Genomic DNA, 18,517 nt, shown 5'->3' with positions numbered 1-18,517 from the left:
GTGAATGTTTTCCATACTTCACACTCTTACCTCAGTTTGGAAAAAGAAAAAAAAATGCTTAATGCTTTCATGCATGTGGCTACTGGATACTTCTTAATAATGATTAACTATATCCCAGCCCATCACTGGTCTCATCATCAGCCTGTGCCTGTTGAATGAATTTAAGGATTCACACTGGTGTCTCGTGTTCTCACTGTATTATCTGATTCAGAATGTGAAGTTGATAACAAAGGTTAGTTCTGTGTGAAGACATAGAAATGCAGTGGGTAGCACCTCAGTGAAACCACCTGAACAGCAAAGGGAGGAGAAGCTCCCCCCACAGCCTCTGGAAGAAAGCTGCCGGAGCTTCCAGCTCAAGGACCTCAAGGTCCAAGGGCAGGAATTGCCCATCCCTGTTACTAGAGCATGGGATGGAGGCCCAGGAAGATGCCAAAACACCACAATATCCAATTGCCAGGGCTTTGTCTTTCTGCCAGGTGCCTTATTTTCTGGTATTTACTGATTTTAGTGGGTGCTCAGGTACGTACTGTGCTTGGCTCTGTCTGTCACATGTTTGTGACCCACCTTGCATGGTTAGTGAGGGTTACACAAGGCTTGTAAAACATGAAAGGTAGGAAAGGAATCCTTAAAAATTCACACAGCTTTATGAATTCAGTCATAAACAGCTATGATTTTAAGACAATCACTTCTTGGGGAGCCTGATATTGGATTATTGTTCTCAGGAATCCTGCTTCATAGAAAGGCATGTATTGCACCAAGGAAGCTACCACTGTGAAAAGGATAAAAGATATAATTATAAACACATCTGTCAGAGAAGATACACAGGTTAAGAGATCATTTGTTTTAAAATATATTTTAGGTTATTTCATTATGTTCTAGTTTTATTCTATCTATGTACGATTTTAAAGTCTTTTTTTACTGAAGACTGCTTCATTCCTTCTTCCGAAGGAAAACTGCTGGTGATTACAACACGTCAGAAGAGACAGAGACTTGGATAAAATAAAGAGCTGCCAGGTTGCTTTACATTTTAGAGGATCAGAGAAAAAGGCACCAGTTAGCATCAGATTGTTAGTACCCATCTTACCAGATGGAGAGCAAGGGCACCACCCACTGTTTTAGAGATGTATTTATTTGGGTCATGAAAGTTATTCTTCCAAGTACTGCATTCAGAAACAGTCAGGCCTCCTTAAACATACTGTACTTTTTTAGAAAAGCTTTCTCTCAAAATTTAAGCTTATGCAAGACAATTTTAACAAATGATGTGTTTGCAGTTGCCTGGTCAAACAATGAACTGTTCTATAGCAACAATGCTGGCCATAAATAAGTGAATATGGGGGATTTTTGAAAGAAATAAAGGGTTTTGCACTTCTGTTCTGCTTCGATACATGGGCTTTTCCTCACCCAGGACACAAAATCCTAGCACTCACAACATTTTCAGTAGATCTCATTGGTGTCTGACAACCACTCACTGACTTAGGTAGAAATAACATCTTTAGCATGACAAGTCTGACATTTTATGAGCTTAGTACCAGATAAGTAAGACATCAGACTATAGTTCAAACAGTTCCTGAAAAGTTTCAAAGGCCTTTGTTTCTCAATGGGGAGCATTTTGGAAAACATCAGTTAGCACACAGGCAGCTGCAATGAGTATCCCCTTCACTAAGGACTACTAGAATACAAGGAATTGTATTCTTATGCACAGATTTGATTTAAACACAGGACTTTATAAATTAAACTGTCTGGCAGGTCTGAGGCAATTCAAATGAAACAAACCAAACCCCTAGCTCACTGGGAAATAAATTCTGAAGTGCGATTAAAAAGTCTGAGTAGCAGCTTGGATCCTCTGAGTTAGAGAAAGCTGCATGTCTGCTAAATTCTTCCTGGACACCACAAGCAACCACTCCACAGACTTCAGCTCTTCAGAATAAAAAGCAGCACTTTGGAAAACCCTGCATCAGGCTGATGAGACAGAACCAGATTCTTGTGTTTTATAGGCTGGTAAGGGACTTGTGTGAGGACTGATTCCCTTTAAATAGAAGTGAAGCTGACCACCTTTCAAAACTTCCACAAGAGCTAAGAGCACTAGAGGAAACAGCCAGTTTCCATCCTGGGGCCCTCAGTCCTTCGGGCAGTCAAAGTGCTCATGGATTTCAAATGAAAGTGAGTTCTGAACAGCAGCAGCAGCATCCTGTTCACAGCTTTGGGGAAACAACACCAGATGGTAATAAATTATGTGCTTTTGCCACTGAAAAAGATACCACGGTCCATTTCTTCTTCAGATAATCAGAGACAAGATTCACCTTGCCAACTTACCAACAAAATTATATCAGATATTTTAATTTTTATCCTGTATATTTCAGTTCTGATGCGTGCATAAAAAATTCAAGGGAAGAGTGATAAACGTGTATAACTTGATTGCTTCCTATGAGCTAAGATGAAGGTAGCAGATTTTTGTAACACGTTGCCATCAGGCATATTTCAGTAACAGATTCAGAACCCACAGTTTGTCTATCAGTACCAGCTCTCACAAGGTAACAACAGAGGTGTCAAAACAGTGTCCTGTTTTCCCCTTCTGAAGATGCTTTGTACATCTGAAAGATGTGCAAAACAAAAATAATCTAGAATTGCATCAAGCTTGTGCATTTATTGGTGGCTTATTAAAAATTAATTCATCGCTGTAAATGAATGCTAATAACAAATTAGTAAAAACTTTTTCTTTTCTTCTGTTTTGGTTTTTTTTTACACAAATAGTTTTATTACAAACTTGAATTCTTAAGAAATACACATGTAAGAAATTACACAAAGGCCTTGACATTTGCAAAAATCTTTTGGTATTTGCTTGGTAATAGTCTATAAAACACTTTTTGGACACAGATGTGCTCAAACAATGGTATCATTGCATAGAAATTCTTTAGACATATTTCTGAGGCCACTTTGAAGAAATTTTTGGCACAATATTAACAAAATTAAGGCCTTAACTTTTCAAAATCAAGTCATTCAGTGTGTGAGTAGCGTTTAAAACCCTGAAAAATATTAAATACAGAATAAAGACTATAAGCTCAAAGCGGGATTTACTATAATAAACACAAATAGCTATTAACCTGGGTTCAGTCTCTGCAACTTCAGTATTGAAATGGCCTATGTAAAATGAACATTTCACATCACATTTTGGCATTTAACACCTAATTCATGACTCTGGAAAGAAGAAAACTTGTGTAAGCTTCTTTTTGAAATTATAAACTCAGAGCTTAATTTGCCCAATGGTTGATATCTATATAAATTACTAAAATATTTATATATATAATTTTTCTTGACCTTCGCTGGATCATTCTTTATTCCACAGGAAAGTTTGTTCTATCGCATAAAGAAGCTGCATAGTACCAACATAGCAGAAACACTTACTTGCCTGCTTGGGAAACCAATTTGGCAATCTCTTCCAGATGTAGTCCCATTAAAACCAACAGCACTAAAGACTACAAACAGAAGCAAAGGTTTGCAGGATGGCACTCTATGTCTTGAAAAGATGATCACATGTTTTGCAACCAGTCTGTAATCCCAAAACTCTTTTTTTACATTAGTATTACTTTGTACAGGAACAATAAGTACATACCCTAGAGCCTGGGATTTTGAGACACCGAGATAATGGTAACAACAAACTTATCTGGGGAAGAAAAATGAATCTAAATATATAATACAAGAATGAGAAAGGGGGGTCAAACAGTATAAGGCAGAACTGCATACCTCCTAGCACCTTTGCATTTTTTTCTGGATAAACGCTGACTTTTTATTCTATCAGTGCATTGCATTTATATAAAAAAATACATACATTTTGATCAAAAGTGCCATTTGGCATGTCGACATTTGAAGCTTATCTTCATTGTCTCTTTTCTTCTTCAGCAAGGACAGGGCCAGTAAAGCAGTGTGTGTTAGTTATGCAAGTTCCTAAAAGGCACTTTACTGTTTTCATATTGGACAACAATGAGGTACATATGATATATGTCTAGGCTTCATTGCTGTTAAACAAATAGCACCATATTGTGTGAAATTAGTTGAAATTCAAAAGTCATTATGTTTTCCTCATGCAGACTTGACACCGGCTGACGTTTGAGCGCAGATCCCCGGCTTTCAGTGTTGAGGGAGTCGGTTTCCTGGTGAAAAGAAAGAAAAGGAAAGACCCATTAACAACTGTTGATCCAAACAGCCCGTTTTCAGGTTTACAATTGACAACACAAACTCTGGATGCAGCCAATTGTCCCTTTAAGATGTGCTGAATTAAGGAGGTGTCCCTAGCTCCTCTAATCTATATTCACTTTCAAGCTTGGTCACAAACTATCACAAGAATGGTTTTAAATATTGTCTGCTTCCAGATACTTCAGAACTCAGTTTTGTCACCAGGCTGAGTGTTTTTAACCAGAAGACACTACCTGTTTAATCAGCAGCTTGAAAACGTGCTGAAATTCAGGCAGTAAAAACAAACAAACAAACAAACAAAACCCTAGGCAAAGAAACAGAAGAAATTTGAGTGTTAATGAGTTCCTGCTAACTCTTGGGGCTTTACAGAAAAAGGAAAAGCTAGCAAAGGAAATTTTGTGATGTTGGGCAGAAACACAAACCAAAACATTTACTCTCTAACCCATTACAAAGAGTTACTCGTACCAACCAAAAATAAATAATTTTCAAACACAAGAGTACTTACATTTAAAGCTTTTCTTTAAAAAGAGTTATGAGTTTAAAGGAAACTGAAGAGTACTTTTGATTTATGATGGTCCCCCCTGGTCAGGGATTATTTTATTAATTTGAGATAGAGTTGATAATCAGAAAAGGGTACAAAGTTGACAGGTCTCAGGGTAGGACTCTGAATACAAACAACTATAGTGCTGATTGCTCTAAAACTTCCTCTGACCAGCTTTTCCCTTTCTTAGGAGGCCAGTGCTTATCCCAGTGTTGGCAAATGGGTTCTTTCAGTAGTAGCTTTTCTGGTTGATGTGATTCTCACAGGGATAATCAGTTCCGGTGATCAATTTTTCTACCTACTCTGACAGCTATCTGACAAACAGCCAAAACTGGATAAATGACCTGCTTAATTTTGACTGAGACAGGCTACAGAGCATTCACAGATCTAAAGAACATGAAGAGAGGAAGGGTATCATGAGAGAGATGATGATCATGAAGAGATGATGGGTACCAAGCAGCCTGGACTGTGGTGGAAAAGGAAGTTTGCCTGAACTCCAGAGGAATGTCTGCTGTTCATGTAAGCTATGAAGACCTGGGAACTGTTCTATATGTTAACATATTACTTAAACTCATATGGAACAAATTAGACTGTGTTGAAAAATACCTGTGTGCAGGAGACCAGAACAAAGCCCACTGCTGCTTAATTCCTGAACTTCAGTGGGACTGAAGAAATGCCTAAGGCCTTCACCTGCATTTTACTCAGACATACTTCCTCCAGTGCTAAGGAAAAGTAAATAATTGCTCAGTTCACTTAGTTCAACATCTGCACTAATTTCAAGTGGTTCCATTAGGTGTTAACATCCACAAAGGGAAATGTTATATTCTAACTTAATTCCAATCAGTATGTCAGCCTATCCCAGTTACGACTCAGTGAATATAATCAAACATAGTGGAAATGCAGACATTGTTAGGTTATTCTGAAAGGCAAAATACCAGGTACAAATGACACACTGTAAACACCAACAGAAGATACATTCATTAGTTTCCCTGAAAGCTTTTATAATTTTTTTTCTTTTTGTTAGGAAAATCATTAACTGCATACACTAACCAGATTGGGGCACAGCCAATACTTGAACCGTGTATTATATTCAAACAATACTTCTCTTATTCAGTGACAAGGCTTGACTGAGTCTCAAATACTGATAAATAAATCATGAACTTACTTGAACATCTCATTCCTCTCTATAGTGGCAAGCCAGAAGCTGTAAGCATTTGCATAATAATTGCAGGTGCCCCGGCCATGGCATTCGATGAAGGGAGCGCTGCGGAACTCCTCCAGGCAGGAACCAGGAGACGCCAGGGCCTGGCCAGAGCCCTCTGCACCAGCACTGGTGTGCTACAAAAATGCAAAAGCATCAGTCAGAGAGGCACTCTTCACCTCTTCTGCTACAACACCTATTAACTCTCTCGCACAAACATTTCTTCACGTGCCTCTCCTCGTCCTCTGCTGTGTCCATCCTCTGTTTTGTCCTTGTCACCTCAAGGAGGACCAAGAAGGTGGAGCTACAGGGCTCCAGAGGTGGTATTCGTTTTTTTCACCTAAAGGCAGCACAATACACCAGCAACCTCGACTTCAGGGGTATTGTATGCACAGAAATCCTTCAGGACCAAGAGTAGGTCCCCAGTTATCTCTCTATGTAAGCAACAAGCCCTCTGTCCCAGAAGAAATCCAGATTGGTGTGGTTTATATCTGAATAACTTAAACCAATTCCTGCTCCACATCACTGTGGCCTGCCTCCCACTGCCATGTGCTAATAGCTCTGAACCTAGGATATTTCTCAGACCATGTTCAGACCTTGAGGTTATTTCATTACTCTGGTACAAAGCAGAGTCAACATAGAATAGAGTCTCAGAAAGTCAACAGAAAGTGTAAACATCTAATGTCCCCCTAGGGCCTGAAGTGACACAGCCAGATATTAGATCAAACACCTGAAACAAATGTTTTTCTCAGCTCAGAGTACACCCCAGTGTACTTACCATGACAAAGGAGTAACCAATCCAAAGAGAACTCCAGCCTTCAGGACACTGTGGTATTTGAATTGTTTGACTGTGAACAGCTATTACCATAGCAGGAGCTTCACATACAGAGCATCTAGAAAGACCAAGAAATGAATGAGCTACATGCACTATTTTTCCAGAAGCTACTTTCTTTAAGGAATCTTGAATTAGAAAATGTTGTCATTTTCAAAAGCAAAGGAAAATCAAAATGTTTCATTCAGAAAAACAACCTTTGTTTTTTCTCATTTACTTAGGTACAGCTTAACTATTAAGTCTTATTCCTATAGCCATCTTATGAGAAAAGAACAAGACACCTCTTACATTAATATTCAAATGTATTTGTCTTTTCCTAGTCCCATTTGTACTGTGGGATCTAAAAGTGTTAAAAATCAGGAATATGAGGGGCAAGTAGCCAAACACTGAAACTCAGGAAGTATCACTTGAAAGTAGTCTGCTGTGATCAGAGACAAGTAAGAGCAATTCATCATCCTAAACATAGTCCTGAGTGACTTCCAGAGAGAAAGACATCTCCCTGGAAAATGTCTCACAAAGGTAATCACTGCTAATCTAATCTAATGCAGACTCTTCCCCGTGCATTTTCCTTGAAGGTGGCTTTTATTTACATTTGTGGTTTTGATCTCCAGTACCAGATTTCTAGCAAAGCAACTGGAACAATGAACTTGAATAAAACCCTTCAGAAAGCTATGTGGCAACAGTTCCTTTACTTTAGAGAAATTCATTGTGTTGCAGAACTGCTAGCTTACTGAATAATGCAATGATTAATCATGCCTTCACAGGAGAAACATAAAAAATGTGAGTTGGGCTGGCAACTTTAAAATGGGAGCTGGCAATAAGGAATTTTGTAGTTATAATCCATTTTTTTTCTTGTGCAACTCCTAAATTAGCTACTGAAGCTAGCAATGATGAAAACGATTCAAAACAGACACTTAGAACTAAACAGTCTGATTCCTATTATCAGGGCGGTGGAAAGAATCAAGTGCAAAATGGATTATGTTGGATTCTGGAAAATGCACAGAAGCAAAGGAGTTGAGAATGAAAGCCTTCTATTTCTGACTTGCTTTCATACCTACTGCCTTCATCTTTAGTGCAGAAGCAAGACTTATTTTAAGAAACACATTGATGAAAGAGTAAGTTAAAAGGAGAATGTAAAGCTGCCTCTATTCTTGGAGCTCTGCTTTGCTTCAAGAGATTTCTGGTATTTCAGAGGAAGGCCTTACATGAAAAGAAGTCCCATGACCCAGGACAGCAAGTGACACTTGCACACCTTTTCAGGGTAAACCACAGGTATAGAAACTACAACTAATAAAGAATAGTCTTCTCCAACTCTTTGCTGGTTTAAAATGTGTACTACATTTGTTTTGCTCTCTGCTATAGCTAAAAGGAGAAAAACATACACAGGCATGCACACATATACATATGTATATATATATATATATACACACACATACTATTTGCACATTTTATGGTGCAAAAGCTACTCTATATGCATAATTAGGCAAAATATTGGTGGGTACCTCCTTGAGCAAGAGTTTCAAAAGTGGTTGTTAAAAGTTATTTTGGGTGCTTGATCAGGGATGGCATAAAATGAAGATAAAGTTCAGAGGCTGGTCATTTGAATTTTTCTGAAAGTCAAGCCCTTTCCATTCACATCCAATGAACAACCAAAAAAGTAAATCCAACAAAAATTATAGCCTCTCTTGAGAATGTTTCCTTCAATCTACCTACTCATTTTCAAGACATACCAATTCCCATGGCACTAAACAAAAAACAGTCTGGATTACTTCTGGAGACACAAGATGGATTCCATTATGCAAAATAAATGTTTTGCAGCAGAGCCAAGTAGTTTTTTTAACATACCAAGTTGTCAAGACTACAACCCACTGATGATTTGAATTGTCCTTTCTCTTGGATGGCATATACAGACCTGAGAAACAGTAATAGCCATCTCCACTCCCATTCACTTTATATGGCAGGAAGAGGGATCATCAACAGCTGATACAGATTAGAAGGAATTATAGGAATCATAGTATAGCCTATATCATAGCCTATCTCTAATGATTATCATTTAAACTAAAAGTTGGAGACTCAGATTCTTACTAATGACAGTGGTCCAGTTCACCACACTTGCTCATTCAGCACTGGGAATATTATTGATGTTGCTAGTGGCCTTATAATTTAAAATGGACAACAAGTTCAACATGTTTGGATTGATGCAGAAGAGTTATAAGTGCCACACTTTATTCCAGCTGAGGATCTGGAATTATTAAAAAGATGATTGATTTTGCAACTGTTTCCTTTAATTCAGACAATAATGGCTGTGTCCAAAACAATGGAAAAAGTCTGGAAGTCTACTGTGTAATAAATAATGCTACCATTTTCAAACAAAAGGAAGCTGAACCCTAGAAAGCTTCTAGCTATGGTTAGTCAAAAAAAGAAAAAAAAAAAAAAGACCTGTTTTGGAAAAGAATTGTGAATAAATTCAAAACTGTTTTCTCCTTCAAAGTACACCATAGCTTTTGCAAAACATCTTTTCAAAGTAAATCTTCTCACTTCAATTAGACTCAAAACAGACTGTTCTGTAGGGTTTCTCCCAAAAGTGGATGTATTTTTTTATCAAAGTCTAAACTGAAATCATGCACACTTTGAAACATTTCATCAAAGGAACTCAAACATTAAATTTTAAGGCAGGAAATGAAATATACAGATTAAAAGCCTTTTCCAAAAGAAAAAAAAGAAAACCAAACCAAACCACTTTTTATAGTGGCTTCTTCATTTTACAAACACAGCAGAACTGAAACTGTACCTGCTGATGAATGGTCTGATATTATCACCAGTGATAGGAGCCATATTCATTGGCATGGGTTCAGGAGTGGACAGCCAGTAGGAATAGTCATTCCTTGATGCAAAGTTACATACATTGTTGATATTGCAGAATAAGAAAGGCATGGTACTAAATTTACGAAGACAGCTTCCTGCCGTGCCTGAAATGTTAAGTGAAAGGTTACTTGTTAACCCATTTTTGTTAAACCATTGCCAACTGCCAAACAAGTATTTCCAGGAGTGGCTAAAAAGCAGACGACACACACTCTGGAGGGCCCAGTTATCTCAGAGGAAATGACTTCTCTTAGGTCCATAAGGAAGGAACAGGGTAAGACAAGGAGTAGCCCAGTCTTGCCTGTAGAACTCTGGAATAACTTAGGTTGTAACAGCCCTCTAGGGGTCCCCTATGCTTAACTCTGTTTCAGATAGATCAGGTCACCTGGGTCCATAGCCAAATGAATTTTGAATATCTCTAAAGACATTCAACAGCCTCTGTGGGGTCCCATTCCAGTGTTTGAGTATCAGCAGGGTGAAAATGCTTTTCTTTATGTTTCACTGAAATATATCTCATGCTTGACTCCATTGTTTATTCTGTCACTGAGCCACTCTGAAAAGAGTTTGGCTCCATCTTCTCTACCCTCTCAGTAGAGGGCAATAGAGGTCTTCTCCTAAATTTCTGTTAAGGCTGAGCAAACTCATTTCCAGTAGACTGTCCAGACCCCACTAGCCATCTTAGTAGCTAGCTGCTGTATTCATTCACAGAATCACAGAACTGTCACAGTACCACCATGTCCACTAGGGCATGTCTCCAAGTGCCACATATACACATTTTTTAAATACCTCCAGAGATCTTGATTGTACCACCTCTCCCTGGGTAGCCTGTTTCAACGCCTAACTACTCCCTCAGTAAAGAAATTCTTCCTAATATCTAGTCTAAACCTCCCTTGGAGCAACTTCAGGCCATTTCCTCTAGTCCCATCATTAATCACTTGAGAGAAGAAGCCAACAACCACCTCCCTACAACCTCCTTTCAGGTAGCTGTAGAGAGCAATAAGGCCTCCTTAAGGGGGACCTTAGGACTCCTCCAAACTAAACATTCCCAGCTCCCTCAGACTCTCCTCATAGGATTTGCTCTCCAGACCCTTCACCAGCTTGGTTGCCCTTCTCTGAACTTGCTCCAGCACCTCTATGTCTGTCTTGTAGTGAGGAGCCCAGAACTGAACACAGTACTCCAGATGTGGCCTCACCAGTGCCAAGTACGGAGACATGATCATTTCCTTACTGTGGCTGATACAGGCCAGGATGCTGGTGGCCTTCCTGGCCACCTAGGCACACTGCTGGCTCATGTTCAGCCAGCTGCCAACCAAAACCCCAGGTCCTTTTCCTCTGGGCAGCTTTCTATCCACTCTTCCCCAGGCCTGTAGCACTGCATGGGGTTGTTGTGTCCTAAGTGTAGGATCCAGCACTTGACCTTTTTGAACCTCATATTCTTGGCACTGGCCCATTGTTGCATAGCAATGTCAGGGCAAAATATTCCAGATGTGGTTTCACAACTTCCAAACAGAGGGGAAGAAGCACTTCCATTTACCTGCTAGCTATACTTCTGCCAACAGAGACCAGTAGGTTGAGCAGTGAGGAATGTGTAGCTGTTGCAAGGGGACACTGCTAACTCATGTCCATAGTTGCTCACCAGGACACTCAGGTCCTTTCCTGCAAGAGTAGGTTTTTCATAGCCTGTACTGTTTCTACTGGAAATAGCAGTCAGTCCCCAGTTTGCTTTTTTGCACAAGGTTATTTCATTCTAGGCATACCTCTTTGCCTCTGCTTTTTCTGAACTTAAGGCTCCTCTCAGCTTTTTCTCCAGCTTGGCTGATCCCTCTGGATGGCAACTGTGTCCACTAGGAATCAATCTGGCATTACCCAAAACCTACCTAAACCACTCTAACCTATCACCCAAGTCATTAATAAATTCATTAAACAATATTGGCCCAGTACTAATTCCTTGGGGATGTCACTAATCTACAACCACCACTCGGACTTCGTACAACTCATCACATCACTCTGAGCCTGATGGACCCACCAATTTTCCACTCACCTTATCATCCACTTGTACAGCCTATACTTCACAAATTTTACTACAAAGATACTATGGATGACCATGTTGAAAACTTTGATAGAGACTTTCTTAAATAAACTGACACTGTTTCCACTATTCATCAAACCCTTATTTGTACCAGCCTAAAAGGCATACTAAAACACCAGCTAGCCAAGAATAATAACACAGCTTTGTTCAATACAGTTCTACAAATGAATGAAACATTTTGTTTGTAATGAATTCTAATTTTGATTTGGTTTCTACTTACCCAGATCTTGGCCATGTGCTCTTTCATTGCCTTGTACATAAAGCAAGGAGTAGCCATGATAAATCAGCCTTGTTCCTGATGGACATGATGGTTCTTCAATGGTTTGACTGTGTCTGGTAACAAGGAATCCATGAGCAACAGATGGTGCACCTGGTGGGCCCATAGCCCCAGGCAAACCTTCAGGGCCAGGTGGACCAGGAAATCCTCTGGGCCCTACAATACAGAGAGTCTTCTTTTATCTCTACAGATAGAAATACTCTGCCTACATAACTAAAGAAGTAAAATTAGACAGATTCACACCTAATCTCCTATGTTATTTTTTATGAAGGTATCAATTCATTGAAGAATTCATGAGCTTACCTGGGGGACCATATGGACCAGCTTCTCCTTTTTGTCCAGGTTTACCATCAAACCCTGGACTACCAGGTGGTCCAGGTACACCTGGAGGTCCTGCCACCCCTGTTGAAAACCAAGGAATAGTTATTGCTGGGTTAGCTATTGCTTCATGTTAGTTCTGACTTTTTGGCTTTTAATACAGTACAGCACAGTACAGGCACATCTCAGTTTAAACTAAACTCATGCAGATTCAGGGTTTATATTTCAGTATCTACAGAACATATGCAGGTTACTGCAGGTGAAGTGATTATAGTAAAGAACAGAGAAACAAGTAGAAGGTGGAGGGTGTGCTTCTAAAAAACCAGTATTTGCCTGCAATGTGACAAGAAAGGGCAACAATCTCTTCCCTTTCTACTTATCAAATGACTCAATCAAAAACAGAGTATAAAAAAGCAGGGCCATGAAAATCAGTATTCTCTTAGCTTCCTCCCAAACAGATTTTCAGACATATATTATGTTTTCTCTGTGTTGATTTCTAGGGATGCTTCCAGCCCTACACAAACTCAGTAACTCTGCCTTTGGGAAAAAGTTAACACCATCAGCACCATACCAACATGTCTGTGGCACACCAGAAGCTTTAGACAGTCACAGGTGTCCTTTTCCTGATCACTCAAAAGGTAATATTCTGTTCATGTATTGAATGGACTACATGTGAACAGCAACAGATCCCACACAACCAAACACATCCTAAGTTCAGTCACTGAGATTACTTCATAGCTATTTCTTAGAGGACAGCAGTTGCAGAGTTGTAACTCCACCTTCAAAAGCAGACTTCCATATCTATTACATTTTACAGAAGGAAGATATTAATTATATTCCACCGTACTACCCCATCATCTTCTTATAAAACAATCAGGAACAAAGCTTTCACTTAGAATTCTAACAGCTGAGGAACACCTCTGAGCTCCCATTCTCTGTGTCCTGTCATTCTGAAGGACGTGTCCTTGTGCCACTGTTTCCTGTGTCTTACCCTTCACTCGGTTCTCTCATTCCCTCATGTGTTAAATTTTTGTAGTTCACCTTTCCTTTATAAAAATTGTCTTGTCAGGACTGAGAGCTGAAATCTAACATGGAACACACTTCCTCAGGAAGTACATTTCATTCCAAGATCAAGGTTTTTTCCTCATGCTTGCCTTCTCCCAGAGACACACAGTAATTAAGTTCAGATTCAACACTAAAGACAGAAGATACTCTGTTCAATAAATACATCCTGGGAAAAGGATGAACAGTGTGCTGCAAATCATCAGCCTGCTTACTGCTGATCTCAGATAACTACTAATGTGATGACTCCAGAGTGAAAGCATATGAAAAAATCACCAGGAAGGCATCTGCTTCTGAGACTCCTTTGGATGAGCTTCAAAAAGGACTCTCATCATTGCTGACACAATTTAAGTGGCATATAAAAAGCTGGGTAATATTTCACCAGAAATCTTCTAGTCTAATGTACCATTGGTCTGGTTTTACATTACTTTAAATATATTTCTACTGGCAAGCTAGAAATTCTCACCTTGCTGTCCTTTGGGACCTGGAAGTCCTGGGAATCCTTTGAGACCAACGGGTCCTACAGGGCCAGGTAAGCCAGGATCCCCTTTAACAAGCTGAAAAGGACCTGGAGGGCCTGGTGGGCCTTGTAAACCTGCCAAAGTGAACAGAGGAAACTTATTTAGTATTGCATAATAAAAAGTAAGAAAACAATGTTACCTTGGATGGCCATTTGTTTAGTGAGAGAATAGGAGAGCCTATAGCCACAAGATACCTACTGTCCAAGGCTTTATGTGTGCATTAAGTAGGGCCATAACTGTTAAGAATCCAAACCTGAAGATGACTGCAAGTAGAAGACAATGGGGTTCAAGACACAATGAGGAAAACCAATGTGGGCTGACCACATGGGCCACCTCCTACATTCCCATCTCTCACCAGACAGGACAGAGAAGGCCCATAGATGCACCTCTGACTAGAAGTACTGCAACCAGGGTGCACAAGCAGGGAGGAGCATCTTCTGGGGGTCTGCACAGCAGGTTGCACACTCTGCCAGCTACTGGGCTGCTGCCTGCTCTGCTCATCAGAAGGTTTAGGCTGCAGCTCTGACAGTCATGCCAACAATGCAAGCGTACCCAGAAGCTTGAGGTCTCCAGGAAACTGGAAGGATGCTATCTTTCAAAGAATTATAATTCTTTAAGCAGCCTCTTTTTCTCAGAACTGTAAGAAGACTAGGACCCGCTGAAAGAAAATTGTGTCCATCACCACAACTGCAAGGCTGTGGCTGAAACCCAAAAGGGAAGCACTACAGCCTACACACACTGATGTCTCCACCCAAACAGATCTCCCAAGAACAGAAACATCTGTCCAGACCTTAGGCTGCATGGAGTGCACACAGCAAGTTTTAGGATCACATCAAGCTAAGTGGTGAAGTCAATAAGCTAGAGAGGTGCCATCCAGAGGAAACTTGATATGCCTGAGAAGGGGGCCAATATGAACTTCATAAAGTCGTACAAGGCCAAGTTGTACAAGGTCCTGCACCTGGGTTGGGGCAATAATCACTACAAAGTGGGGAATAAATGTATTGAGAGCATCCCTGCAGAGAAGGAGCTGGGGATACAGGATGATAAAAAATTGGATATGACCACATGAAGTTTAACAAGGACAAGTGCCGAATTCTGCACCTAGGATGGGGAAACCCTGGTGTCAAGCACAGACTGGAGAATGAGTGGCTGAAGAGCAGAGCAGCAGAGAGGGTTCTGGGAGTCCTGGTTGATGGCAAACTGAACATGAGCCAGCAGAGTGCCCTGGCAGCCAGGAGGGCCAACCATGTCCTGGGGTGCATCAATCACAGCATTGCCAGGAGGTCAAGGGAGGTGATTGTCCCACTCTGCTCTGCACTGGTACAGCCTCACCTTGAGTACTGTGGAGTTTTGAGCACCACAGTATAAAAAAGACATCAGGCTAATGGAGGGCATCCAGAAGAGAGCAGCAATGTTGGTGAAGGGTCTGGAAGGGTTAAATTATGAGGCTGAGGTCACTTGGATTGTTCAGTTTGGAGAAAAGGAGGCTGAGGGTGACCTCACTGCTGTACATGGCTTCCTCATGGGGAAGAGATGGGACAGGCACTGATTTCTGCACTCCTGTAACCAAAGACAGGACTCAGGAAATGGTAGGAAGCTGAACCAGGGGAGGTTTGGGTTGGATATCAGGAAAAGGTTTTTCACTCAGAGGGCAGCTGAGCAATAGAACAAGCTCCTTAGGGAAGTGGTCACAGCACCAACCCTGCCTGAGTTCAAGAAGCATTTGGATGATGCTCTCAGGCACACAGTGTGATTCTGGGGGGGCCCTACACAGGGACAGGAGTTGGACTTCATGATCCTGGTGGGACTTTCCAGCCTGGCATATTCTATGATTTATATTCTATGAGTCAGCAATGTGTGCTTAAATAGCCCAGAATAGTTCTCTGGGCTACATGAAAAGAAACGCGACCAGCAGGTCCAGGGAGGTGATTCTCCCCTTTTACTATCCTCTACAGACCCCACATGGATTACTCTGGGATTCCTGGTACAAGAGGATGTGGACTTGTTCAAGCAGGCTGAGAGAAGAGCTTTGAAAATTATCAGAGCATGGAACACCTCTCCTATGAAGAAAGACTGAGAAAGTTGGAGTTATTTAGCCTGGAGAAGACTTTGGGGACATCTTTTTGCAGTCTTTCCATATATAAGAAAGGCTTATAAGAAAGACAGAGGGAGACTTTTTACCCAGGTCTGGAGTGACAGAACAAGGGGCAACAATTTTAAACAGAAAGCAGGTAGATCTAGATTGGACAGAAGGAAAACACTTGTTACAAGGAAGGTGGTGAGACACCGTAATAGGTTGCCTAGGGAAGCTGTGGATACCCCACCACTGGAAATGGTCCAAGTCAGGTTGGATGTGGCTTTCAGCAGCTTGGTATAGTGAAAGACATTCCTGCTCATGGCAGGGAGATTGTTCTGGATGATCTTTAAAAGCCCCTTCAGACCTAAGCAATTATATGAGTCCATGGTTCTATGACATCATTTGAAGATTTTAGTAATGACAAAACATCAGTATTGATTTTTCAGAGCAGGAGATTAATACATTCATTCTTTACGTAATGCTTAATTCTAATCTGACTATTTGGATGTTGATACCATGATATTTGTTTTCATATTCCACATTTCTATACTGAATAAAACAGGTAGAGAATTATTTATTGATTAGTCACAAACAACCATTTTAACAACATCATCTCAGGGAAAAAAAACCAAGCCTTTATATTTTACCTTTAGATCCAGGAAGACCTTGGTCACCTCTCTCACCCTTAAGCCCTTGGAAACCAGGAGATCCTTTTGGACCTGAAGATAAAAGAATTATTTACATGAAAAATTCAATAATTTATTGATTTGGAAGAATATGTGCAGAGTAATCATGTACGACACCACAGTCATGCAAGGGCTCAAAGAAATAATGACTGAAACCAGATTTTTCATAATTTAATTTATAATATGTTTCTCTAAATTGTAAGAATTATTTGTTCTAATTAATAACTGCCATTTTTTTAAACAAGCAGTGTTTTCATGTATATGATGGTCACAATAGCAGCAATACAGTCAGCAAGGGAGACACACTAAGCCTGTGTTTCCTCTAATATAATAGTAACATTTGCCTCTAATTCTGAAGAAAATCTTAAGAATTCTTGACTGGTAATGCCCATAAACAATTAAAGCAACATCCACATTTTAAAGCAAGCATGCACATAAAATGGGCAAAGCAAGACAACAGGAAAAAGGCAGAACACCTTCAGAAAAATCTCTATGTAGCTCTCTTTTTCATGGAGCTTTTAATATCCTGTTTCAGTAATTTGTAACATAGAGACAACATTGAGCATCCTTTTTGAGAGAGGAAGGATACTTAAGAGGCATCTTCGCATGCTTTTCAGGAATACAGTAAATTTTTTTCTCACCTGGAATACCTGGAATTCCTGGAGGTCCCAGATCACCCTTTTGACCAATATCTCCTGGTAAACCAGGACTACCCTGTATAAAAGAAAATGTGAAGTATAGTTACCCTACACTATTATGATATAACTCTCAATTAGGCTGTGTATTTTTGGAAACCTCTGAAAAAAACCTAATATGACAGAAAAGCCAGGAAGTTTAAGGAATGCTTATTCCCTACCATGATTAGATGAGAAGCCTCTCTTACAGGAACAAGTGTGACACCTTGCTCTTACTGAACTATGTTTTGTCTTACAAAGATACTAGATCAGAATAAGGTCTCACTAACAGTGTAGCTAATAAAAAGACTTTCAAGCATGAGCCATATTGTCACGAAAAACATCAATAAGCATAAATCTCAGTGAATACTAATATCAGTGCAGCCCAAGCAGACAGTTGCTAGGGGTAATTCTGGACCACAGTAGACTTGAAAACTCCTACATTCACATGTGGAATGAAATTAAACGTGCTCAATGACTGCCAATCCTCTGAAGGTTTTTACTTTTCAACAGAGCTGAAACAGTCAGGGACTTAAACACTTCAAACACATGTAAACTCCTCCTTCTGCCTTCACCATCTTACACTGCTCCTCTGAAATTAATGGTAACAAGTTCACTGTAGCTGATTTTCTTCAAGAAAAATCAAGCCCATATTCCAAAAGACATCGTAATAGTGATTTAAATCAGTGTAAATTTCCTTTCTTCTTTTTTTTCTGTTGCAGATCATCTGCAAAAAGCCTATAAGTATAGTTTAGAGTCCCTTCCTGGCTGAAGCAAGATGGCAGTGGTAGTCTCCTATATTCTAAAATGTTGAACACAGGTGGACAAAAGAAATTAAATCCCTTTGTTAAGTAACTTACCATTCAGAGGTTGGAGATGTGAATTGAGTGCTCAGTGAAAAGTAATACCAATGGTAGGACTCCTCTCATCAGATTTGGAAAGCAATAGAATAGACAGATACAGGAGTGATTTTTCATGTGATGTAAGTTAGATGTTTTTATTTAGGTGAGAAGAATGGCTCCCTGCAAACGCCTAATTCTTTCCTCTGACTATAAAGGGAGAAGAGATGACTAGCACAAGAATGGATGTCAGCAGTGAGACTTTTGAAAGTTAAACAAAAGAAATGCTACCCTTGTAGTGGTAAGGGAGGTATTAATGAAGTAAAGTTCCCTGGTTTCCTTCAGTC

General features: G+C 40.0%; 1 protein-coding gene across 1 annotated transcript in view; it reads right to left on the bottom strand.

Annotated features, from left to right (window-relative positions):
- Nucleotides 1-1,111: 1,111 nt before the first annotated feature.
- COL4A1 (collagen type IV alpha 1 chain) overlaps nucleotides 1,112-18,517 on the bottom strand; it is a 130,645-nt gene continuing 113,239 nt past the window's right edge. Inside the window, exons 44-52 of the mRNA XM_030445819.1 lie at nucleotides 17,299-17,371; nucleotides 16,619-16,690; nucleotides 13,840-13,968; nucleotides 12,297-12,395; nucleotides 11,937-12,149; nucleotides 9,557-9,734; nucleotides 6,712-6,826; nucleotides 5,898-6,070; nucleotides 1,112-4,148 (exon numbers count right to left, since the gene is read on the bottom strand). Of these exons, the coding sequence (XP_030301679.1) occupies nucleotides 4,067-4,148; nucleotides 5,898-6,070; nucleotides 6,712-6,826; nucleotides 9,557-9,734; nucleotides 11,937-12,149; nucleotides 12,297-12,395; nucleotides 13,840-13,968; nucleotides 16,619-16,690; nucleotides 17,299-17,371 (1,134 nt within the window). The 3' untranslated portion in view covers nucleotides 1,112-4,066. The remainder of the gene's footprint in view (nucleotides 4,149-5,897; nucleotides 6,071-6,711; nucleotides 6,827-9,556; nucleotides 9,735-11,936; nucleotides 12,150-12,296; nucleotides 12,396-13,839; nucleotides 13,969-16,618; nucleotides 16,691-17,298; nucleotides 17,372-18,517) is intronic.

Source organism: Calypte anna, chromosome 1 (assembly GCF_003957555.1).
Source record: "Calypte anna isolate BGI_N300 chromosome 1, bCalAnn1_v1.p, whole genome shotgun sequence".
NCBI lineage: Eukaryota > Metazoa > Chordata > Aves > Apodiformes > Trochilidae > Calypte > Calypte anna.
The sequence above is the reverse complement of the archived record's forward strand: the minus strand, read 5'-3'. Positions and strand labels throughout refer to the sequence as shown.